The sequence below is a fragment of the Cannabis sativa genome, chromosome 9, assembly GCF_029168945.1.
Source record: "Cannabis sativa cultivar Pink pepper isolate KNU-18-1 chromosome 9, ASM2916894v1, whole genome shotgun sequence".
NCBI lineage: Eukaryota > Viridiplantae > Streptophyta > Magnoliopsida > Rosales > Cannabaceae > Cannabis > Cannabis sativa.
Genome location: NC_083609.1, coordinates 2,586,714 through 2,613,361, shown reverse-complemented (window position 1 = coordinate 2,613,361; position 26,648 = coordinate 2,586,714). Strand labels below are relative to the sequence as shown.

At 33.7% G+C, this 26,648-nt stretch overlaps 3 protein-coding genes across 3 annotated transcripts; all 3 read left to right on the top strand.

Moving 5' to 3' along the window:
- Positions 1–58: 58 nt before the first annotated feature.
- LOC133031018 (uncharacterized) lies at positions 59–888 on the top strand. The gene is made up of 2 exons (XM_061104226.1): positions 59–216; positions 361–888. The coding sequence occupies exons 1-2, from the start codon at positions 199–201 to the stop codon at positions 886–888; spliced, it is 546 nt and encodes a 181-aa protein (XP_060960209.1). The 5' UTR covers positions 59–198.
- Positions 889–8,629: 7,741 nt separating this feature from the next.
- LOC115723245 (late embryogenesis abundant protein 1-like) lies at positions 8,630–9,693 on the top strand. Its single transcript, XM_030652688.2, has 3 exons — positions 8,630–8,770; positions 9,087–9,287; positions 9,381–9,693. The coding sequence occupies exons 1-3, from the start codon at positions 8,735–8,737 to the stop codon at positions 9,459–9,461; spliced, it is 318 nt and encodes a 105-aa protein (XP_030508548.2). The 5' UTR covers positions 8,630–8,734; the 3' UTR covers positions 9,462–9,693.
- A 2,523-nt stretch (positions 9,694–12,216) lies between these two features.
- Positions 12,217–26,361, top strand: LOC115722997 (uncharacterized). The gene is made up of 18 exons (XM_030652394.2): positions 12,217–12,653; positions 12,861–12,919; positions 13,094–13,175; positions 13,263–13,330; positions 13,908–13,977; positions 14,340–14,421; positions 14,711–14,775; positions 15,196–16,233; positions 16,394–16,456; positions 16,537–16,583; positions 17,013–17,058; positions 17,148–17,227; positions 18,152–18,262; positions 19,023–19,104; positions 24,716–24,841; positions 25,424–25,504; positions 25,678–25,803; positions 26,007–26,361. Exons 1-18 carry the CDS (start codon positions 12,306–12,308, stop codon positions 26,073–26,075), a joined length of 2,643 nt encoding a protein of 880 aa, XP_030508254.2. The 5' UTR covers positions 12,217–12,305; the 3' UTR covers positions 26,076–26,361.
- The last annotated feature ends 287 nt before the right edge of the window (positions 26,362–26,648 follow it).

Below are 26,648 nucleotides of genomic sequence, written 5' to 3'. Positions count from 1 at the left end.
TTTTTTATTAAATCTGTTTTTGTATTATTTTTTTTTCAGTTTTATTCCTGTTTTAATGCTATTTTTTTGTTGTTTTTTTGTTGTTGTAGGCATTATAATTGTTATGAAGACGGCGCAAAGAAATTTACCCCGGGTTTTAGGCTAGGTGTTGATTATGTTGAGGATAAAACTTGGTTTTACCATTTGGCCACATGCGACATGTTTATGAACGACTCGGTAAAGTTTCCAATTTATATTGTACTTATGGTAGTTTGTTTTTAGTTTCTTTATAAATGTTGTTTAGTTTTGATACTACATTTCAGTTTTTTTACAGTTGTTAAACCTTTTCATTTGTGTTTCTGTGTTGTTTTTTTTTCTCAGCATATGAACACCATATTCTATTACCTTCGGAAAAAAGGTAAGTATTCTTCCGCTGTGACGTTGAATTTCGCAACCACTGATTGTCTTTTTGATGATTCCATCCAAGCATTGTACCACAAATTTAACAAGGCCAAGTCAATGAAGACTAAGATGTCACACATTCACGCTGCCCACCCAATTGCGCATTACATCCGAGGTATGCGCATTCCCTGTTCCAAGCCTTGGTATGAAGCCGATCACGTGCTTTTCATCATCAATTTAAGAAGGGAAAGTCATTGGGTTTTTGGGCGTCTTGACGTGCACGAAAGGACGTTATTTCTGTACAATTCTTTGAGAACCGCGAAGATGAATGCCGCAGCTAGGAATGCGATGAAGGCTTATTCCGTGTTGCTTGCCTTTGTTTTTCGATTTACTTGGGTTGGAAGAATAGAGCACAAGTTCTGCCTCGGTTTCGACCCTACGGCTCCATTCGGAATCGTGGAGCTTAGTGGTCTTGCGTCTCGACGAAGAAGTGAGTGTTTCTTTTAAGTTTCTTTTATGTTGTTTTTTAGTTTCTAATCCGTTTATTTTTTCTCTATGTTTTTTAACGGTGATTGTGGAGCATATGTTCTTGCCTTTGCCGAATTCTTTATACACGGAAAGGATGTCCCCTGAGACTTTGACATCGAAGTTTATCGAACCCGACTTGCTTCACTTTTCTACTCGTACGGACAAAGGAAAATTGACGAAAGTATTGACGGCGAGGATGAGAAGCAAACCAAGTCTTCTAAGGCATCTAAATTGAAGAAATAGGAACTTTTAATTTGGTGGCTCTATTATGTTATTTGTTGAATCTATTTACTTGACAAGTTTTAGTGTTGTTGTGTGTTTAAAACTATGTAGCTGGTTTAAAACTTTTAGGATATTTGACATTCACTCCTTATAATACCTTTATTGTATAGGTTTGTATTTCCCAAAGTTGTGTGTTTTTTTAATTGTTCAAGTTCTTATATACGGTCGCACAACTATGGAGAAACTATTAACCAACTAAATACAAACTATGTTTTCATTTTTCCTAAATAGTGCTATGAATGTATATTTATTCTTCGTATTCCATTAACTCTTTTCCCTTATTCAAGTTATGTTTTATCAATTATTGACTGATCGCCTTTAAAAGCGTAAAGAATAAGTCATTCGGTACTTAATATTTTACAAAGGGTCGCAATCGTAACAAAACGATTTTGAAACTATTAAAAAAGCTGTTTCAAATTTCATAAAAATGAAATCCCATGTATTTAGAGCATCACGTATCAACCTTTCGTTTGAATTTGCACACAAAATTAAACAATTCAAATAATTCATATGTATCTATTTTATTGCTTGTTTGTTGCATGTCTTTCGATTGTGTCCGTGTTGTCCACATTTGCCGCACCTGTTATGTTTTTTTGTATCCCATTCGGATAAAAACCTTCGTTTCCTTGGTCTTCCGCATCTTATTTTTTGGTTTGGTGGCGTAACAATGATATCTTTTATGTTTTGTGGCACATCCCAAGTTGTGTGATTGTGTACCGGATATGTTGAGCCGCTGTATGTTTCAAGCCATGTTCGCGTGGTGTAATAACCCGAACAGTAGTTGTAAACATTCAAGTTCATCTCTTTTATAACAAAAGCGCATGAGCACACGGTAACTCATCAAGTTGGAATCTGTTGCAACCGCATGTTTTCTCCTTGAGGTTGATGACCCATGATGCTGGTTAGTTCAATGACTTCGAACATGGTCTCGTTTATTGGTTTTACTGCGGATTAAGTGTAAAAGCTCGTTAATATGTATAACAACGAAAAACAAACTATAAAGAAACTAAAATGCGGCTAAAATATTTAACATGTCATTACATTTTCTCGTCAATGATTCCACAAAGTTGTCGACTAATTTCTTTTCTGCTTTGTAGGTGTTAAAAATGTTGTTGTTTTACGTGCTTTTTCTGTTTGTGTATGTCCATTGTTGAATCAATGCTCTCAATGACTCCATCGGTGTTGTGATTGGTAGCTCTCTAGGCCAAGTTTGCCGCATTTAGAGATTCAGCAATGTTTGAAGTCATAGTTGAATACCTGTTGTTTTTGCAGTGGTATCTTGACCATTTGTGGTATCCAACTTGTTGTAAATATGGTCTTACACGGATGTCCAAGCTGTCCAACTCGCTCATATGGTATTCAAATTTCCTCTCTGTGTATGCTCGTCGCGGCGAAGAATGGTTTATCCGGCTTGCTTGCATTCTTCTTGAAGGTTGCTTTTAGGTTGCTTAACGGGTGGTATACACAATAGCAATGTGTGATTTCGGAAATACTTGACAAGCCGCCTTACTTATGCTCTCATGTCTATCCGAGATCAAGCACTCGTTCCTCTCTAATCCCATATGTTTCTCTCACTTTTGTGAAAAACCATTGCCATGAGTTGTTGTTTTACGAATCCACAACGAGAAAAAGCTAGTGGAAAAATGTGCCCATTTGCATCCCGTGTACAAGCGAGAGAGCAGTGTACCTCCATATGTTGATTTAAGGAAAGTTCCGTCAACAACTATTATAGGTTTGCATTTCTTCCATCCTTTTATTGATGCATTCAGTGCGACAAACAAGTACTTGAAGCTGTTGTCATTCTCTGTTTTCATGTGCACTATTGTTCCGGGATTAGTTTTTTGCAACATGTGCAAAAACCGGCAGCAACTTTGTATGATTCGTTGGCTTTTCCTCGTAATTCTTCTTGCGCGTGCTCTTTGGTTCTCCATGCTTTCATGTAGTTCATTCTGACCCCATACTTGTGTTTCATTTCTCCTCTGATGTCTTGTGGCGTTTGAGTTGTTTTTATGTTGGTGAACCGTGGTTTGATGTAGTTTCCAATCAATTTCGTTGTAGCTTGTCTCTTGTCGGCAAATCTGATGTTTAGATCACAAGTGTGTATCACCTTTCTGTCGTACTTTCGAATGATGAATGACTTTGTTGGACCGTTTCTGGATGCTGTTAGTGCCCACTTGCATTTTGGATCCAAACAACAAATCTTGTATGTTCTTGCACATGATTTTTTAACTCTGAATTGGAAGTTGTTCCTAATTGCATAGAAACCAAGCACACTCTGCAGTGTTTCTTTGTCTTTGTATATTTGTGCTTCTTCTATTTCTGGATGATGCGGATCTGTGATTAGTAGTTCGTCATAATCTGTGATTTCTGGTTCCTTTTTTCTGTTGTTTTCCAGTTGCTCAACCATTTCCTCTGCCACAAGTTTTGCATAGTCCATGAAGTCAAAACTTTCTTCCCCAAATTCCAGTACTCTTGCTTCAATTATATGTTGTTGATTTGTTGAGTCTTCTGTTGTTGCTGCATTGTATTCGATTAATTGGAAGGCGCTTCTATGTGTAATTAATGAATTGTCATTTCCAAAGAATGTTGCATCGATGGTTGTTGTTGGGTTGTTGATGACATTCACACACATTGGGTATGTTGTGAAGTCGGGGTCTTTCAGTTTGAGTTGTATGTAGAAATGCAGGCTTTGATCATCCTTTATCCTCAATGGTTGGTATCCTTCCTTCACTTGATATTTCAGTTGCAAAACAGTGTTTTCTTGGTTGCATTCCAGGACATCTTTGAGTTTCTGTTGCAAATCTTCATAGTTACAATTGGCAGAAATGTAGTGTCCACTGGCTTCATAATTTTCATAATTCATTCGATCATCGAATTTTCCATTGTAGAAGACTAGGAATGGAATGTCTTTCCTTTCCTGTGTTTTTGCAATGGTTATTAGTCCGAGGCAACGAATTTTAAAAGCTTCGGTTTTATTATGTTATGAAATAGAGTACAAACTTACTTCTATCTCTGTTCCTTTGTTCAAGCATTGTATTTCCTGTCCTGATTCCTGATTTTGCCATTTTTTTGGTTGTTAATAAACTACAAAGAAACGAGAATAAAACTATTAAGAAACTTCATTTAAATTTTGGGAAGCTAACCATGTCTCAAACTGTTCTGTCCTCTATCTTTTCCACAATAAATTCCTGCAAAAAACGTAATGAAACTATTATTAAATGATTATGCAACTGTAAACCAACTGAAAAACCACAATTATATCCCCAAAATTACATAGTTCTTACGCATTGTCATTTTTCATCATGTTTATTCGAATCAGATCGATTTACAACTATTATAAAACTAATTTGCTACCATTAACATAGATCTTACCTTGTATATATGCTAGCTCTTGGTACTTGTCATATAACACTTCTTCATGATTTCTAAACCATTTTCAAACGATAATGCAACTGTAAGCCAACGCAAAAAAAAAAATAAAAAAAAGTTATTAGTATCCCTTGTTTCCGTAATCAGAATCAGTTCTTGTTTATGGGTTTTACCATATGAATTTCCTGTTGCACACCAGTGAATCAACCAGAATGCAACTAAAAATGCCGTGTATCATTGTTGAAAAAAAAAATCAGTTCATACCTTTTTTTTTTTTGGATTTGAGGGGGAGCTCCAGATCTGTTCAATACAGATTTACATTGCTTCAATCTGAATTTTCGACGATCGTTTGAGTGATATTGCACTATAAAAACCGAAATCAAATGTTGAAATTCAGTTTCTCCACGGTTGTCCTGCTCTTTTTTTTAAAAAAATTTCTGTTTAGATCGTTGGATTTGTTCGTTTCCTATTGAAATTCGACGGGATTTACAGTTGTTTTACGTTCGATCTGGTTTCATTCTGGTTGCGTGGCCGACTGCATCGATGGAGCTTCATTCATCCTCTCCGTTTGTGACGTGCGGCTGAAGGTAAGGGCAAGTGGTATTTTTGTAATATTTTCATTTTGGGCTGTACAAATGTTCATTGGGCCGGCCCACAGTATTGTTGTAATATTTTTTCCATTTTTAGAATATTCCTGTTGTTTTCCCTAAATTTTTTCATTTTATTTTGGAATGATTTTTTTTTCAAAATAATGTAATTATTTCACAATGATAAAAAATCATTTCATTAAAATGACATTCCAATGTTAAGATCAGTTACGAGACTAATTAGTAACAAAATTATCAAACCATTTTTTAAGAAAAATTTGGTGATTTAAAATTAATAAAATATATTTTTATTTTTAAAATATTTTTTTTTTTATTTTAACTAAAGACTTTGACAATATCTTAAAATGTAACGAAACAAAACAATAGATAAATATTATTTTCTAACTATTTCATTATCTCCAACTAAACCCCACCTTACTTTATAGTATATAGCATCTTATAAAATAATTCATATTATTGATAGAGTTTTTGGCAGCTAAACCCTCCTAACTATCGTTTCACTTGCACTTAACCATCCAAGCTCAAATTTTAGCAGTAAAACCTTCTAAATTACTAAATCGTTAGCAAATTTAAGGTGTAACGACCACCATAGACTGCTTATGTGTACACTCTTGTATACGTTGACATGTTTATATCGGTACACCTTATATTTTTATTTTAAAATTAAAAAATATAAAAATAAAATATTTGAAAAATAAAAAATATTATAAATTTTTTATAATTTTTAAATAATAATATTAGGTGTACCAATGTAAACGTGTCACACGTACAAGAGTGTATACATAAGCAGTTTATATTGGCAGTTAACTTTAATAATAGATGACACCTTAAATTTGCTAACAGTTCAGTAGTTTAAAGGGTTTTACCATCAAAATTTGAACTTGGTTAAGAGCAATGGAGAGCTATAAATGTGGTGTATTGCTATTTTTTAAAATATTTTGTTAAATATTAACTCCAATGGTGATGTAAAATGTGTGTTAAATTTAGCTTAAGTTAAAAATTGTGCCAAAAAAAAAAAATTGTGCCAAATTTAGCACAAAATATAACATGTGCTAAATTTTAACTCGCAATAAATGTCACATTTTTTAATTACCTATTTGCCACTCACAATATTTTGTATTTATAAGTTATTAAAATAATATAAATAAAGTTAATTGTTTGTATATTTTTAATGAATATTAATGATATTATTGATTTTATAACTAATTTGCACTTTTTACATTAGAGTACAAATATAAAAATGGGAAATTTGATTTTCTATACTTACATATACCTAATATTTTATTTCTAAACTAATACATGTCACCATTGAAAATATATGACCACTTTATCTAAAACCCAAAAATACTCCTCTCAAATTTCCCATACTTTTTTGTAGTGCAAAAACATAAAAAAATAAAATAAAATTGGTAGTCCGATGGGGTCCGATGGTGGCCCGATGGTGGTCCGATGGTCACCTGATGCTACTTTTGTATGTACAAAAACATTAAAAAAAAAAATTAGTAGCAGATCTGGTCCGATGGATGGTCCGATGGGTGGTCCGATGGTGTAAATGGGGGTATTTTAGGAATATCATGAAAATTGTCATATCCAACAAATATTAGTTATTATTTGTTTAGAAAAAAAAATTTAAACAAATGTAAGTAGGGGTGTTCACAAAGTATCCGATCCAATCCAATCCGCACGATCCAATCCAATCCAATCCGCAAAATGCGGATATCCGCACTTGTGCGGATTGGATTGGATTGAAAAATCTAAAATCCGCACTTGTGCGGATTGGATGTTGTTTGACCTCAAAAAGTAACCGATCCAATCCAATCCGCACTTAATTATATATATTTTTAAAAAATTATAATATATAATATATATTAATTAAAAAAAGACACAAACTTTTAATTTCTTAATCTTTTTTAGTAATATATTAAGTTTGTGCATTTTATTTATTTTGTAATAAAAAACACAAGAAAAATAATTCTTATTCACATAGACACATACACATAAAGTTTAAATATATATATACTAGTTTATTTATTTTAGTAATTAGATACATATATATTTTAGTGTAAATCTAAATATAAGTATATATATTGATATATATATGTATACTGGTTTAATTTGTATATAAATAGAGATGGAAATAGATTAGTATTGGAGATTAAGAAACAATAGTCTTTTTTTTAATTTTTTTTCTATGAAATATTAAATAACTTATTATTAAAAAAGTAACCGATCCAAAATAACCGATCCAATCCGCACTATTGTGGATTGGATTGGATTGGATTTAAACTTTTATGCGGATCGGATTGGATCCAAAATATGAAATCCGCACTTAGTGCGGATTGGATGTTGTTTGACCAAAAAAGTGCGGATTGGATCGGATGAACACCCCTAAATGTAAGTATAAAAAATCAAATTTCCCAATTGGATCAAATATAGTTTTGTGGTATATTTTGTATTAAATTTAACTCAAAATATACACCATTCATTAGAGATGTCTAACTGTAAGTGTTAGGGATATTCATCAAACCGCTTAAACTGCCCGCACCGTACCACACTGCAAAAAAAATGTAGTTTGAAATTTTTTGCGGTTCGGTGCGGTTTGAATTTTTTCTAAATCGCGCGATGCGGTTTGCAGTTTTGAATTGTTAATATGCGGTTTAAACCGCACCGCACCGCACATTATAAAAATATCAATTTTTATATTTATTCAGGTCCAATATGTGAATGTACAACTCAAAGTCCACTAATTATTGTGTTGTTGACACTTAATTTTTTTTTATATTTATTTTCAAGCCTTATGGTATTTTGACAAGTTTGCTCAAGGTTTGTTGTATTTGTGATATTTTAATTATTTAGTGATAGTCCAAACCGCAGAAATCGTACTGCACCGCACTATTTTTTGTGGTGCAATTTCTACGGGTTTTTAGTTTCGCGGTGCGGGTACGATTTGAGAAATTGGGAAAATTATATGTGCGAGTTGCTTTGAAAAAATAATTAAAAACTGCACTACCCACACCGGGAACAGCCATAGTAAGTAAATTGATAGTTTTGATGTTTTAACTTAAAAAAAACTCTTTTATTAAATTTTCCTTTTCCAAGGTGAAGTATTAGTATATATATATTTTTTGAAATGGAAGTATTTGTGTATCTAGTGGTATATAAATGGACAAATATGTTCTCATTTTTATTTTATTATATTTTTTGAATGGTAAAGTCTATTTCAAGTGTAAGATTGGTGTAAAATTAACATTCTCTTTCTACAAGACCAAGTCTTTCTTATGCTAATACTACTAATCTTAATTTAGCCATTCAATTAATTATAACCCCAAACCAAATTCCATGGCAGAAACAACCGGATCTACAAACCTATTCCACTGCCACGTGTCCCAACATCCACCAATCCCATTTCCACGTGTCACTAACTTGTGTTGCCATAACTAGTATTTATATGTAACTTCAAATGCTTTATTCTCACCAACAAATTAAGTGAAAAACAAAGCACAACCAAAAGAAAGAATCATCCAAACACATCTTATTTTCTTTCCAAATTTTCCCGGAAAATCAATATGTCTAGCATGCAGGAAACCCAAGCTAAGGCTCAGGTATATACTTTCACATTGTGATCAAACATTTTCTTTTTCTATTGCTATAATTGTTTTATTATTATTATTATTTATTTAGAGTGTATTGTAAAAATAGCTTTAATAAAAAATTCTATTAAAATTTATTAGCATAATAAATAGTTGCATACCACTATTAATTATACTGCGATCATAAATAATTATTATAATTATAAATTGACTATAGATATATACTGTGCGACCATTATCACTTAGATTAAATTAAGTGAGATTATTTTACAAATTTTAGTATTGTACATGGTTAATTTGACAATTTACTTTTTATTATGTTTCGTAGGCTAAGGCCGAAGAGATGTCACAATGCGCTAAGGACTCAGCCAGCGAAGTCAAGGAAAGGACTGCTGATGCTGCTCATTCAGCAACTGACTCAGCAAACGAAGCCAAGGATAAGACCACTGATGCTGCTCATTCAGCAACTGACTCAGCAACTGATTCTATCCAACATGGAAAGGATCAAAGCGCCGGATTCCTCCAACAGGTACTAATAATCTTTTTGGTTCGATTAATGATTAGATTGATATTGAATGATTAATAACTAATATTGAAACAAAACTTGCTATGAACTGAACAGACTGGAGAGCAAATGATGAGCATGACTCAGGGTGCTATGGAAACTGTGAAGAGCACACTTGGAGTGAGTGACAAGAAGTGAAAAATAATGCCTAAAGCATCTACTACTACTACAACTTCATGAGATAATTCATTATTGAGCTATTATTACTCAATAATATTACTATTATTATATTATTAATTGGTTAATCTTTTTTTTTCCTTTTTGTAATAAATGTCTTGAGTTACTCTTTTTGAGAAATTATGTAATAAAATTTCCAGCTAGTAATTCAAAAAAATAAAAAATAAAAAAGTGATTTTGTTTGATGAACAAATCTATCTATAATCTACTACAAATTCCTTTCTAGTTTGTCATTATTACTACATTCACATATTGTCAATTTTGGATCAATTAAAAGAACACTTGATTAGTTTTTGGTTTGATTGAGCATTTAAGTACAAATTCACATCATTATCAATTTATTCTATTAATCAACAATTTGGAACACGCAAATGAATCAATCTTAAAATCAACAGATTCGTGCAAGAAAATTCAACCATAAAGTGGCTCAAACAAGTTATTAAATATTTACATAATCAACAAAAATATTTAATAACAACTATAAATTAAGTATATATATATCTTTATATATTAAAAGTGCCTATCTAACGGCATTTTTTGGTTTAACAGAATATACTTAAAAAATAAAAGTATATTCTGTTAAATTTAACGATTACGTTTGATCTCCCGTTAATAAATAAACCCAATAATTAAACCCAAAAAATTAAACAATCTTTTAAATATTAATAATCTCTTTTTAAATTAAAAAAATCATCGTACCACATCTCTCTCTAACAAACTTATCTTGGGAGAATATTAATAATTTTTTTTATTTATCTTTTAAAAAAGAAAAATATAGATAAAAAATCTAGAAAAGATAATATAAATATGAGACTGTATATGAGTATTTACCTTATATGTTTGTGCTTATTTTTAGTTTTATTTTTAATTTTACCACCAAGAAGAGAAGGTTGAAAAATATTAGAATATGAAAATATTATTGGTGCTTATTAGTAATTTGCAAAGAATGTGAAAGTCTATAAATATATAGTTGTGTAGCTATTATTAGATATGAAATGAGATAATAGAACTTTTTTCAATTAGAAGATTAATGTACATTTTACTATTAATAACATACATTATTATAACACAACTATGTTTTACTTACTAAATATACTGATACATATTTTATTTTTATAAAACAAATTGTTCAAATAATTATACTATTTTAATTATTAATTAAAATAAAAAACTAAAATATTAAATAAAACTAACACTACGTGGCTTGGCACGTAACAATCACCTAGTATTAATAATATGTGACATGAGAATTGTTAAAAGGAACCACTTTGTGCTGCAGTGACAGACACACTTATAGACTTGTGGGGGGCTATAGTAAAAGAAATTGCATTAAAAAAATTAAATATTTTTCTTTTTATTTGATAATTATAGCACAAAAAAGTAAAAAAAAAAAAATCACAAAATAAATAAATTAAATAAGTAAACATAAAAAAAAAAATTAATAACAATTAAGTCCTCACTTAATAAAAATTTTGGGTCCATCACTAATTATTGGTGTAATTAAGTATCGAGTCTCATATAACTTAAAAAAATAACTTTAAAAAATTATTAAAACAAGTGCCTTTTTTTTTTAAGAGAATGAATGTTGAGTATGTAAAATATTAGATTGTTTTATCATACATTTCTTACTCTTATTTATTATTATATGATTATGATATATAGTAATAATTTTATCATTATTAAAAATTAACATATTTCATATAGAAAATCTCTTTCATTTAACCTCTTAATTTATTTATTTAAAATAATGAAATAACATTATATTTTAGTTTGTCTTCACTCTTGGTATGATCAATTCCACAATCTCTTTTGCATTAAAATAATGATCAATTCCACAATCTCTCCCAAAGAAAGAAAAAAGTTCAATCCCTCAATTTTTTTTTTTAATTATTTTTAATGCAAACAATCCCTCAATCTTACTTCAAGGATTATTCGTAAATTATGAGTAATGCTAACCGTCTCAAGGCTAGTTTCTGCGATAGGAGGTTCAATCGTAGACAGAGGAACATCGTCGTGAGGTCGTGTGTAAAATTTTATCATGAAAGTAGTGGGCAAAATAACTTTTGATACCATATGAGAAACAGAGAATAAAGTAAGAAGATTTTTTTTTATTATTATTGTGCTTGTTCTACTAAAGCTATTATACAGTGCCATGAATATATAGTCAAAGAGATAGATCACGGTTGGTTAGAAAAACTAACTGTAGTTCTAACAACTTAAAAATAGTAACTTAACTAACTTATCAAAGTATAACTAACTTAATCGAGATTAAGTCTAATAATAGTCAAATGTGATGATTCAAAGATTGTGTAGGTACGAGACTATACAGTTAAAGATGACTTAAATAGATTGATTGATATTATTTATATCAACAAGGTGCATCTTATTTTCTGGTAGACCGTTATAAAAAAACCTCACATTCTGTGAGTGTAAGTGTCCAATGAAAACTTGAAGCGGGACGTTATAGTCTACTATCTTTGTTTTTCTTGCTAATTAAAAAGGAATTATGTGGTGCAAATTCCTTCCCCCTCTTTTACTAGCACATCCAACCTTAATTTGGTCATAAGGCTAATAGTCTACTATCACTTGTATCTTTAGCATTTTTCTCTTTAAAAAAGACTGCAAAATTAAGGTCAACAAGATCAACGGTCGGAGAGTAACGACAATTATCCTGTGTCTATAGATACAGGACCTCTCTTAACTGCTCTACTACTTTCTCAAACCTTCATTTCACCTTTTATATCCCACTCCTTTCCTTATTTATTTTCTCATTTATACCCTTACCATTCTTTCAAAATTACATTAATGCCCCTGCCACTCTCCTCAGCCTCACCTTCACCTTCATCCATGGCTTCTCTCCCAACCCACTACTACACTCTTCATCTTCACCGCCAATGCTTTTCTTCCTCACTTTCCCCAACTCTCTCTATCCTTTCCAACCCTCACTTTTCGTTTTCCCGCAAATTTCATCTCTTTGCTTCCCGCCAAAATCTTACGCGCAGAGACAAAGTTTACTCTCTCTGCTGCTTCTGCAAAGCTGGTACCGAGGTCACTAGGGTTCCGGTCGATGAGGAAATTGAAAGGCCTCCGTTTGATATTAATCTCGCTGTTATTCTCGCTGGTTTCGCTTTTGAAGCTTATACTAGCCCTCCTGTAAGTGTTTCTCAATTGAATTTGTATCTTTTTGTTCTTGTTTTGGAGTTAGGGTTCGATCAATATATTGGATTGAAAGAACGTTTGGAACTTTGAAGCTGTGTGATAATTATGTTGTTTTGCTCCATTTTCTCGGCAACCAAACAGATTGAGAAAGAAACCGAAGATAATCAATGCTTTTGTTTAACTTACTCTGTTTTTGTCCAGGACAATGTTGGTAGACAGGAAATTGACGCAGCAGATTGTAAGACAGTGTATCTATCAGAGTATGCAATTTCTTCAATTTAAGCTCTTTTGTGTTCTACATTGGTTTAGGAAACATAACTCTTTGTTTACTTGCTTGATTTCAGTTCAAATATCATGAATGAATCATTGTGACTGAGTAGTCATGATTAGGATTACCAATGTTAGCTTGTACCGTTTTGTTTTTCTGAGTGCAGAACATTTGTACAAGAAATATACGATGGGCAGTTATTTGTGAAATTGAAAAAGGGTGTTGATCTTCCTGCCATGGATCCCTGGGTATGTATTTCTTTTATGCCATTTTTATCATATGATGTTAAGTAATCTACTTTCTTATAATGACAACCTACTTTGTGTTTGTATCAGGGGACAAGTGATCCATATGTGATAATGGAATTGGATGGTCAAGTTGTCAAGAGCAAGATTAAATGGGGGTATACTCTTGTTGTTTCACATTTCCTTAACACTTATTTTAGATAACTTCTCTTCCTATTTTTTGCTTTGTTTGCTCTCCTCATTTCTTTTTGAATAATCACATTATTGTAAACCTTCTGAAGTGATGCGATGACTATACTAAAATGTTATTCTAATACTTCTTAGTAACTAGAAAATCTTATTATTCCGTATAGCTTATTAGTATATATAAAGGGTTCTTTTTTTTTTTCTTTTCCTGCCTGAGTAGTTGATTTGTACTTTTATGAACTATGGACAATGGAATGAGTTTTTTTTTTCTTCTTTAATTTTCAGTCCCACTCATAGATGTATAATATACATATATACAAGTTTATAATTATGAAATGAGTTTCTTTTCAGTGTTTTCCTCAAGAATATTACTATTGTGTTTGTAAGGTAATTGGTAAAAGCTGGGTTTTTTTCATTAATGATGGAAGATGATCTAATTTTACAACTATATTATACAAGTTTTAAATATGGTATGTCATAACACAAATCTCAGGGATGTGGTACAACTTAAAGGTTTTGATGTATGTACAAATGATTAAATCGTGTCAGGACAAAAGAGCCAAAATGGAATGAGGACTTCACATTTAATATCAAGCTGCCTTCAAAGAAAAATCTTCAGGTCAATATGCAGAGTTACTGAAATTACAATTTGTTTAGTGACAAGAAGACTCTACTCTAATCTTGCTCTCTCTCTCTCTCTCTCTCTCTCTCTCTCTCTCTCTCTCACACACACACACACACACACACACACACATTTCCTTTCAGTTGTTATCTTGAAAATTATAAAGTTACAGCTGATAATGAGTGTACTTTCAAAAATATATTTATATTAATTTTTGAATAAGATCCTTCAGAAAGAAGACTTTGTGAAACCTGATTGTTAGTTGCATGAATGTATTTATATATTAATTTTTTGAATAAGATCCTTAGTTTGAAGCTATTATGTTACTTTGGTTTAAGTTGTGTGAATTTGAATTTTAGGTTGCAGCTTGGGATGCAAATCTTGTAACACCACATAAACGGATGGGCAACGCAGGCATTAATTTAGATTGCTTATGTGATGGTAAGTTCTAGTGGATCACTTACAAGTTGTATAATCTTCTTATGCATCCATAAGAAATTGAAGTTATTATTATGCTTCAAATTTGTCAAGATTGTTTTTGTTAAAATTTATATGCAAATGTGGTGTCTTCCAGTAGTGTTATAATAGCAGACACTTCGTTTTGTTCTGGTAAAAGGTTATAATTGTGTGAACATGTATAGGAAGCAAGCTATTTTATGTTGAAAGATTAACACTAGCAGTAATTCTTGCTAAAATTAAAATGATAATATACAAATATGTGTTCTGGTAGGAGAGTTGCATGAAGTACTGGTGGAACTGGAGGGGATGGGTGGTGGTGGAAAGTTACAACTAGAGGTAAGATATATTTCATTTTTTTAATCCAAAAAGGTATCTTAAAATGAATTCCTTTGCTATCCCTACACATCATGTTAATTGTAGAATGTCCCTTTGAAGTTTCCTTTAGATCCTAAGATTAGAAGAAAAACAGATAATTCAAGTGTGATGCATATTGCAAAATTTTACTTTCACTGATTCCAAGATATATTAATTACTGTTGTTCAGGGCCCCTTTGATTCTGCATATGCTAGCTATGTTTTTTAAGTGAAAATTATCCCTAGTAATTTTCTTTCTTTCTCCCATTTGGATTTTTTATTTTTATAATTTAATTACTGATTCCTTTGTCTTTGGTGCTCATAAATTGGGAAGTTTGTGTTCCACCAATGTTTTAGTTTTACTGATATTCAATCTATATGGTTGCTCAATGTGAGGTTTCAGGTCAAGTATAAAGACTTTGACGAAATTGATGAGGAAAAGGACTGGTGGAGAATTTCTTTTCTTTCAGAGTTTTTTCGTAAAAATGGTTTTGATTCTGCTATGAAGAAAATCGTTGGCTCTGAAACAGTTCAAGCCCGCCAGTTTGTTAATTATGCTTTTGGGCAGATGAAATCCTTCAACGATGCATATCTTACCAAGGATAAACTTCCAGACAATGAAAATGAGGAAAGTGTGATTGAGATGTCTAGCGAAGACGCTCTTGTATCAGACATGGCACCACAGATCGAAAAAAGTGCCAATGGACCCTCAAATAATGCGGACCATGATAGTAGCAATTTAGAGGATCTCAACACAAATGATGATGGAGCGGACAATGGATATGCTCCAGAATTAGTAAATCAAGTTGGTGAGACAAAGGAATCAGATAAAGATTTCTGGAAGAGCTTTGCTAATGTTATCAATCAAAGTGTTGTTCAGAAACTTGGTCTTCAAGCCCCAGAGAAATTAAAGTGGGATGGATTTGACATGTTAAACAGTATTGGCTTACAGTCAAAAAAGATAGCAGAGGCAAGTTACATTGAATCTGGGCTTGCAACTCCAGAAGGCATAGATGAAGACCTTGATTCAACGAATGGCTCGCTTGATATGAACGCCATTCGTTCTTCTCTTCCAGCTATAAAAAAGGCAACAAATGATCTCTTAAAGCAAACAGAATCTGTATTAGGGACGTTAATGGTTTTGACTGCAGCAATTTCTGAAGCAAATAAGGAAGGACATCTTTCAGAAAAGAGTGAATCAAAACAAGAAGATGCTTCAAATGTAGAAGATGATTTTTCTGGATCTAATGAGAAGCTTGCTTCACGAGATGGGCCGGTCCTGGATGAAAAAAAGGCTGAGGAGATGAGAGAGCTATTTTCAACTGCAGAGAGTGCCATAGAGGCTTGGGCAATGCTTGCGACTTCTTTAGGTCAACCAAGCTTTATTAAGTCTGAATTTGAGAAGATATGTTTCTTAGACAATGAAACAACAGACACAGAGGTAATGTTTCTTTTTGTAAGGAGTTTTTATTCTTGGTTATTACTTTCTAGAATATGAAGGAATATGTTAGCCTTGATTGTTTAATTCATCTGTAAGAAAAACCAAGTAATTGATCACAGAGATTATATTCGATGGATCACTAAATTATGGTAAGGCGCAGGTGGCAATTTGGCGAGATCCTTCGAGGAGAAGATTGGTTGTTGCTTTTAGAGGAACAGAGCAGGTAAGTCCAATGTTGCTGCTTGTATGGAGTTTGTATATATTGCTTTCGGTTCAAGTATTCTAATTTATTTGATTTTGCAGGCAAAATGGAAGGACTTGAAAACAGATTTAATGGTAGCACCTACAGGGTAATATCTGTTAGTTATAATTTTATGGTACTCTTTTTCAAAAGTTTTGTCTTTTCTTTTTCCGCCTTGCATTTCTGAGAGTTGGTCTTTGCCAGTTGGTAGATATTCCTTCAATGGAGATGCTTTATGTGCTATACTAATAGCTTCCAGCTTACTCATAAATAATGTAGTGGCTGAATGTGTAGTAGTACAGTATTTAATTTCCCATATATTTCTCTTCATTTCATACTTGTGTAGAACACACCATATGAGTATTCAAGTGCTCCACCTAGAAATATAAGCATAAGTATTCAAGTGCTCCACCATTTCTTGTTAGTTTTTCATTATCATTTCATCACATTAATACATTTAAGTTTGAGATGTCCTTTTAATTGTTAATATGTTTTTATTATTTTGATACCAAAATTATAATTTCTGTGTATTTTATAGGCTTAACCCTGAAAGAATAGGTGGAGACTTCAAGCAAGAAGTTCAAGTAAGAATTTATTGAAATTTGAGTTACAATTTCATAAATTCCAACAGTAAATATCTTTGTATGTACTGATAGTGAATAAGTAATTTCAGGTTCACAGTGGTTTTTTAAGTGCATATGACTCAGTGAGGATAAGACTATTCACTATCATCAAACAGGCAATTGGTTATTCGTAAGTGATGTTTAAATGTGTAATTAACCTTGTCCATAAACTATTTATGCTTGTTTTCAATATGTTTGAAATAACTACGAAGTAGTCCTTCACTTCAATCTAGTATGTAGATTCTTGTATCTACTTAGGTGACAACAGCCATTTAAATGCTGTAATAAAAACATGAATTTTCGGAATATTTAAATAAAGCTAGATTGCATGCTAGTTATACAAGTAGTCAGATTCTATGTGATATTTCCCTAATTACTACCCAAGGGCATTTTTCCTTGACTGAGGACCTCTTGATGGGAGCTTACTGCAATCTGCTTTGCTAATGCTTTCTGGCATGGTAACTATGGTACCTTGAGATAGAATAGGATGGGTTAGGGTAGGATAGTATTTGATTGGATTATGAAAAAACAAATAAAAATAACAAATTGATTGTTTGCCAACAATAAATTCTGAGAAATATGGATAGATTATTCAATAAATTTAAGAAAAGGGACTAGGGGACTATATGTTCAATACCAAGTGGATTAATCTTTTCTAGTATAATCTCTTACTGCATAAACCAAAACACGTGAAACAAATCAATCCCATGCTTCTTTCCAGATCTTGTTGGTTATAAAATTATACTCGAACCTTTTGGATTACTTCATTGATATAGTGAAGTTATACTCAACAACTATGTTGAAATTTCTGAGTTGTATAATTTAGTTTAGAATGATGAGCTGCCTTTTAAACTTATTATGGACTAGAATTGTAAATGATTCTTTTATGTGCTGTATAATCTCGCTAGTCGGCATCTGTTACATGTAAGATTGATTAGGAATGCAGGTTAATATTATGGACCAGCTAGATTTAATTAAGCTTTAATCCATTTGCATTGTTAAGTATCGGTTTTCAGTTGAATAAGCATATAACTTATTTGTTTTACATTGGCAGTGATGATCAGGAGGTATCATTCAAATGGCATGTTTATATAACTGGTCATAGTTTAGGAGGTGCGTTGGCCACCCTTCTTGCTCTGGAACTTTCATCGAGTCAATTGGCAAAGTGAGTTCTTTCTGTATGTTCTTGTTACTATATGTGCTCACATGTTATGCATCATATTCTTTTCATGTCCTACCTTTTCTTTTCTTTTATTTTCTTTTCTCATAACAATTAAGTTCAATCAATACGGTCACATGGATATATTAACAAGCCCTACAAAAAAAGAGAAAAAAAAAGAAACATTTAAAACACAAGCAAGGACTACTGTATAACACCTTAACAAGTTTCCGTGTTTTTGCTTTTTCCCTAAACTTTAGTTAATTTACTCATGTGGGTTGGTATAGGTTTGTTTTTCAAAATACGAATTATCATGAGTCAAATTGGTTCGTTCTGACATGTTTGTGGTATTATTTATGTTTTAAACTATCATATGGAGGAGAAGTGAAAATGTGGCAATAATTGAGTACAAAGTGAACTAGGATGATGACACACTAAGATTTTCCTTTGATTCTCACTTTAAGTAATGTGTATTCAATGTTTGGAAGGATGCTTCTTGACTTTAATATCAAAATGAGGATGTTTGTGGCCAACATTGCAAAAGCAGGAGTTATATTTCTAGTGGCACATGCTTAATTTATGCTTTAAAGTTCCCTGTTTTATTATTTTATCTATTGTTTGGGAGTGTCAAGGACATTTGTGTAATCATACATTTAGCTCTACTATGCATAATTTCTTAATCAAGTGTAACTATGAAAAATCTTTATGCAGAATGAAAGTTGGTAAGTATGTATTTTATTGATTTTTCTATGTTTGTGTGTTTTAGACGTGGGGCAATATCTCTGACCATGTATAACTTTGGATCTCCTAGAGTTGGTAACAAACGATTTGCAGATATTTACAATCAGGTAAAAAAGAATGCGTCTCCCTTTCATTTTTTTGCAAGACACTTTCATTTGTTTAATGACTGTAGAAAATAGTGATTCGAATTGTGTGTAGATTTCATAGAATAATACATATTTATATACAGAGTTAGGAGACTAAATATCTACTAAATATCTACTAAATATCTAACTCTCTTACAGCTAATATACATCTAATATCTAACACTCCCCCTCAAGCTGGAGCATAGATGTTAATCATGCCCAGCTTGTTACAAAGATAATCAACCCGCACCTCATTCAAAGCCTTTGTAAAAATATCTCCTAGTTGTTCTCCGGTCTTCACATATCCTGTGGAGATCAGACCTTGTTGAATTTTCTCACGAACAAAATGACAATCAATCTCAATGTGCTTAGTTCGCTCGTGGAATACGGGATTCGAGGCAATATGAAGAGCAGCTTGATTATCACACCATAATTTTGCTGGAATAAAAGTCTTAAACCCGATTCGGGCCAAAAGTCGATAAATCCATATTACCTCACACACAAACTGGGCCATAGCTCTATATTCTGATTCGAAAGATCGGATCTAGATACAACATTTTGTTTCTTACTCTTCCAAGAGACCAGATTGCCCCCAACAAATACACAATATCCTGACGTGGATCGTCTATCTACCTTGTACCGCCCAATCTGCATCAGAAAAACACTCAATCTGGGTATGTCCATGATTCTTGTAAACTATACCTCGTCCTGGTGCTCCTTTTAAATAACATAAAATTTGTTCTAATGCTGCCCAATGATGAATTGTTGGAGAAGACATGAATTGACTGATAACACTAACCGGGAATGCAATATCTGGACGAGTCACAGTTAAATAATTCAACTTTCCAACTAACCTGCGATATTTCTCAGGATCTTCAAATGGTTTCCCATCACGTGTAAGATGCACAGCTGGATTCATTGGAGCATTGCAGGGTTTTCGATCCCAATTTCCCTGTCTCCGTGAGCAACTCAAGTACATCCTTTCTTCGAGACAGAAAAATACCCCTTACTCCGAGTAACTTCAATCCCCAAGAAATACTTCGAGCTCCCCTAAATCTTTCGTGTTAAACTCGGGTGTGAATGAAAGACTTAAGGGATGAGATGCCTTCGCATCACTTCCGCAATAACGATGTCATCAACATACACCACTAACAAAATGATACCAACAATTGATCTTTTATAAAACACAGAATGATCTGACTTACTTTTCAACAAACCAAACTTCTCAACAGCCTGACTAAATTTACCAAACCAAGCACGAGGGCTTTCTTTCAATCCATATAAAGATTTGCGAAGATGACAAACTCGCCCTAACTCCCCCTGAGCAACAAACCCAGGAGGTTGCTCCATATATACTTCTTCCTCAAGATCTCCATGAAGAAAAGCATTTTTAATATCAAGCTGATGCAAAGGCCAATGATGAGTAACTGCCATGGAAATGAACAGTCGAACAGATGTGAGTTTAGCAACAGGAGAAAAAGTATCACAATAGTCCACTCCATAGGTTTGAGCATAACCCTTGGCAACAAGACGGCCTTTAAGCGAGCAACCGTGCCGTCCGGATTGAATTTAACCGTGAACACCCATTTACACCCGATGGCCCGTTTTCCGAAGGTAAATCAACCAAGACCCAAGTACCATTCGCAACCAAAGCATTCATCTCTTCTATCATTGCGAAGAAGCCAACCAGATGAGACATCGCTTCTCGAACAATTTTAGAATAAAGGATGTAATCAAGAGAAGCAATAAAAGAACAAGAAGAAGAGGAGAGATGATTATAAGACACAAAAGAAGTAATGGGAAAAGTACATTGGCGTTTACCTTTAATGGGAAGATCATCTGAGATTTTCGGATTTGATGACGAAGATGTAGGTGCAGGACATGAAACAGGAGGTGGAGGAGGGGGGCGCCTGGTGTACACTATAGGAGGCCGAGGGAGTGGTGGAGGTGGTAGAGGTGGTGGAGGTGTAGACATTGTGGGGGTGACGACCGAGGCAAGTGAAGGAACAAGAGACCCGCCGTAACATGTAGCAGCGCATAGATGTGAGAATAAACCAACAAATCATCATCCTCCCCCGACTAGTAGAAGTAGTGGAAGATGAAAAATAAGGTGTATTTTCTACAAAAGTAACATCAATGTAAACAAGATATTTGTCGAGATCGTGACAATAACACCTATACCCTTTCTGAAGACGAGAATAACCAAGAAAGACACACTTTAGTGCCTTAGGGTCTAATTTGGTGACAGATGGACGGACATCGCGAGCAAAACAAACACTACCAAACACTCGCGGAGCAACTGGAAATAATGACTTATTAGGAAAAAGAATTTTAAATGGAATTTCACCATTAAAAACAGAGGAGGGCATGCGATTAATAAGAAAGTATGCCGTGGAAACTGCATCGGCCCAAAAAGGTTTAGGGACTTTCATTTGAAACAAGAGAGCACGTGCAGTTTCAAGAAGATGTCTGTTTTTACGTTCTGCAACACCATTCTGAGGTGCCGTATCAACACAAGAAGTTTCATGAAGCATGCCATTAGAGGTCATATAAGATTGAAATTGAGCAGACATGTACTCTTTGGCATTATCACTTCTCAAAGTACGAATAGATACATTAAATTGAGTTTGAATCTCAAAGACAAAGCACGTAATATAGAAAACAACTCGTAACGATTTTTCATTAAATATAACCACGTTACACGAGAATAATCATCCACAAAAGTAACAAAATACCTGAATCCAGGTTGAGACAAAATAGGAGAAGGACCCCAAACATCAGAATGAACTAACTCAAAAGGAACACTAGCACGTTTATTGACACGTGGACTCAAACTAACACGATGATGTTTGGCAAACTGACATGACTCACAATCTAACGAAGATAAACTACTATATTGGGGACACAGCTTTCGAGCAAAAGAAGCGGATGGATGACCTAAACGACAATGAGCCTCAAAAGCGAAGCAACACTCGAACAAGCAATGGTAGGTTGGCTGGGTCAAGAACATACAAGCCACCGCATTCATGTCCTTTACCAATAATCTTCTTCGTCACAAGATCCCGAAACAAACAATGATCGTGAAAGAATGAGATGCAACAATTTAGATTACGAGTGAGTTGACTAACGGAGAAGCAAATTAAAGGACAAATCGGTAAATGTAAGATCGATGACAAAGATAGCATGTGTGAACAATAGGCTGCATCCAAGAACGTAAGGTTGACCCATCGCCCAAGGTGACAACGAAGTGTTGGACCGTGAGATCGAAAAGTGGAAAAGAGATGAATTACTCGTCATATGATCCGTGGCACCGTAATCAATGACCCATTTCGAGGATTTGGAAAGAAGGCATGCATTGGGAGTTACCCGAATCAAGAATCGCAAGGAGAAGATGAAGACTTAAGTGTGTTTCCCGATACCTCGAGAACTTGGCAAATTCATCGGCCAGTAAATAAGGACCGATTTGTCGATGCATCACTAGTGCTTCGTAATATTGGCGAGTTGTTGTTGTCGATTCTTAAATTGTAACTTCCTACACTCGAACTTGGTGTGGCCTGGTTTCTTACAATAATTGCACATGATGCTCCCCGTAATTTGGTGTGCGGTTATCGAGTCCTCGTGAATTACCTCCTTTAAATCCACTTGGAGTAGAGTTTCTTTCCGTGCGGGTATTACGACTCACCAAGTGCGCTATTCAGAGGAGTTGAAGAGGTAGTCTCTGTGCGAAGAACACGAGTAAACACATCTTGTAAAGAGGAGACATCGTAACCGTAGAGAACTCGTGACTTTGCGCAGTCAAATTCGTATGAGAGTCCCGCAAGAAAACTCATAATAGCCATCTGTTCTCGTTGGCGGCCGTTGAACTTTTACATCGGGACTAAACGGTAATAGCACATTAAGTTCTTCATATGTTTTCTTGAAAGCCATAAAATAATTCATAACAGACTTATCTTGTTTCTCCGCGCGATAAAAAGCTTTGCAAACATCATATATGCGAGATATGTTGTCTTTGCCAGAATACAAAAACTCCAAGTAACCCATTAGTTCTTTAACCAATTCACAATGATTAATCAAACTAATTACCTCGTTATCGATAGAATTTCGAATTTGAAGGAACAAGCGAGCATCCTCACGGAACCATATTTTCCTTGAATCGTTTGTTTCTTCAGGAGGATCGTCAGTCAAGTGATCATCTTTGTCAATACTCCTCAAATACAGTCGAATCGTCTTACTCCATTCTAAATAATTCGAACCAGTCAACTTATGATCCGTGATTTTAGACATCACGGGAACAACATCAGAAACAACAACTGATTTTGAATCTGATCTCATCTCTGCCATAATCTCAAAAGCAAACACAAAGGACAGAGAAAAAGAACAAAAGAACACCAAAGAATGAACACCCAAACACGAAGAAGACAAACAAATACCGAATTACAACCTAGAACAGATGCGAGTGGGCTTAAGAACCCTGGTGAAGAATCCACGTAACGCCGTCGAAGGCGCCGTCACACGCGCCTCCACGCGGCCGCGTGAGCCCCACGCGTAGAAGCTTCTCGGGCGCGCGCGTGAGCCCCACGTGCGAGGAATCCGGCCGACCGACTTCGGTGGTTCGTAGATCGCATGCACAAGGGCCCCTCCTATGTGGGCGGTGAGAAAAATCTTCACTCCAAATAGGATTTTCGAAAAAAAAACAACCCTAAACTCAAACCCTAATTTTTTTTATTTTTTTTTTATTTTTTTTTTTTTTTTTCAGAACTCTAATTTCGAATTTCGAATTTTGAATCACAATGCTCTGATACCAGGTAGAAAATAGTGATTCGAATTGTGTGTAGATTTCATAGAATAATACATATTTATATACAGAGTTAGGAGACTAAATATCTACTAAATATCTACTAAATATCTAACTCTCTTACCGTTAATATACATCTAATATCTAACAATGACCATATATGCCTTTCATACTACTCTTACAAATGGTTTCAATCCTTTTACCGAAGTGAGCTCTGCTTGGAATTTTATTCATCGATAGCCCTATGCAAATATTGTAGCTGGCACAGTTTTTTGGCCTAATTTTTTTCAAACTTTTGAATGTAAACTGTGTTATCTCTCAGCTTTGTACCACTTTAAAGTTTCTTTTCTGTATGAATCACCACTTACTTTTTTTGATCTTATACTGTTTCTGTTGTGGGGAGCGTGGGTACTTAAGAGTGCACCATAGTATCTTGTCATTATTTTCTGTATTGCTTAAGGAGGTGAGTAAATATAATCTTTGCTATATACTGATTCTTCACTAGATACTAACTCTCTTGTAAAACTTATGTGCTTCTAACTGAAAGGTAATGGCTTCATCATGTCAGCCTATGTGAGTATTCTTAACTTGGGAAGATTTACCTGGTGATTTAAATTCAGAAACAAAGTACTGAGTTCGATCTCTTAAATTATGATTCACTATGATATATATATACATCATAGTTTCTTTTTTTCTGAAATTGAAGGTCATTTTAGTTAATATGTGTAGACTACTTTTTATTTAACTAGATACTATTTGGTCATGTTTGTACAACCCTCTTCGTTTGTGTTTTTACAGAAAGTCAAAGATAGCTGGAGAGTCGTAAATCACAGGGACATTATACCAACAGTTCCACGTTTGATGGGTTATTGCCATGTTGCTCAACCTATATATTTAGGGGCAGGAGATCTAAGAAACGCCTTGGTGGGTAATTTATATTTTAACAGTTTTGTATCCAGGTCATTTATCTGCTTGAGTATCAATAATTATGAAAGCCCAAACCTATCTCTATTAGACATCATAATTTTTGCACTTCATTTTTTTTTGATATCATAGTCATTCTTGGGGGCAGACAAAGTGTTGTGGCTCTATCCACTTGCTGGTTTTGAACTCTAATGCTTTCTTGATTTAAATGGGGCTGGGGGAAAGAAAGAGTGGGGTAGGATTTGTTGATTTTGTAACTTCTGTTTTTGTGAAAAATTGTACATATTTTTTTGTTTCTGTATACTCCCACATCCTAAAGAAGACTTTACACTAAAAATGCATTCTCTTTTAAGGTTTTTAAATTGTTTCGGGATTGCGTGTCATCTATATTTCTTTCTATTAAACCTCTGCCACCATTACATGCCGATGGAACATAATTCTGTTGTAAGACAAAGCAATTTTTTTCCAATTGTGCTATTGAGTTTTATGTTTACGTAACAAGATAACATGTATAAACAAACTACTTCCTATTGTACTTGAAAGAAAGAAAAAAAGCTAATGTTTACAGCCTTTTTATTTCAGGAAAATTTGGAGCTTTCTGGAGATGGTTACCATGGGGATGTGATCGGGGAAGCCACACCAGACGTACTTGTCAGTGAATTTGTATGTTCATGTCTTCCAACCTTTATTATCTCGAGTCGTGCAATTTGTCTTGTCGATGTTCAAATTTCTTTAGTTTGTTTCTTAACCTTATATAAGTTCATCCAATCATCAAAAACAGCAAGAAGCCTTTACTTCATACATTCATTTCCATTATCATATTTGATTTTACACAGATGAAGGGTGAGAAGGAACTCGTCGAAAGAATATTACAGACGGAAATAAATATATTCCGCGCTATCAGAGATGGGAGTGCACTCATGCAACACATGGAGGATTTCTATTACATCACATTGCTAGAGGTACTATAATGTGGCACCAATTCTATTGTTTTTAACTTGTTTTTTGCTCATTTCCTCAAAAAAACTTGTTTTTTCATTACGCTTAATGGGGCCGAGCAAGACTTGCATGGATTACTAAGAAATCTAATGATTCAGCCCAATCAACAACAGTAGTTTTGAGTACATTATGAGCTTCATCTTTTTCTTTCTTTCTTTCTTATCAGAATGTAAAATCGAATTACTTAGCAGCAAGATCAACTGCTTCTGATGAAGGTAGCCAAATCAGTGAATGAGGTTAGCATCTCATAGTCATATCCATAAGAAACTCTATAGTCTATACTCTATAGTCCATACATACACATTCTTCTTTTAATTATTCATTGTAAGAGTGTTGCACCATTAAAAGGCATGAACCTTTTCAAGGTTCAAGTAAGATCTTCAGTAATTTCACTACACTGTAAATTTGTAATACAGCCATAATTTTTACCAACTGTAAATTTGGGTACAGTTTTTTTTTTTTTTGGTTTACACAGAAAAGCAATAATACAATCATTTGTAATTAATATTCCTTCATTTGCTTCTTTCTGATCTTTTCTTGAGGAGGTATTAATTATTCTATGTTCTTCATTAAAGGTAACAGGCTTGTTGTTTAATTCTTATGTACTACAAATAATGTGTACATGTTCATATTGTGAAAGATGTAAGGAATCAATCAAGAGTGAAGCGGAATCAATCAAGAGTGAAGCCCGGTCTACTAGTTACTAATTAGAGGAGTGTTAATTACAACTTCTTAATTAATTTTTATATTTGAAATCACGTGTCGATATATTTTTCATAACGGTATTCGTTATCGTTACAGTATCATT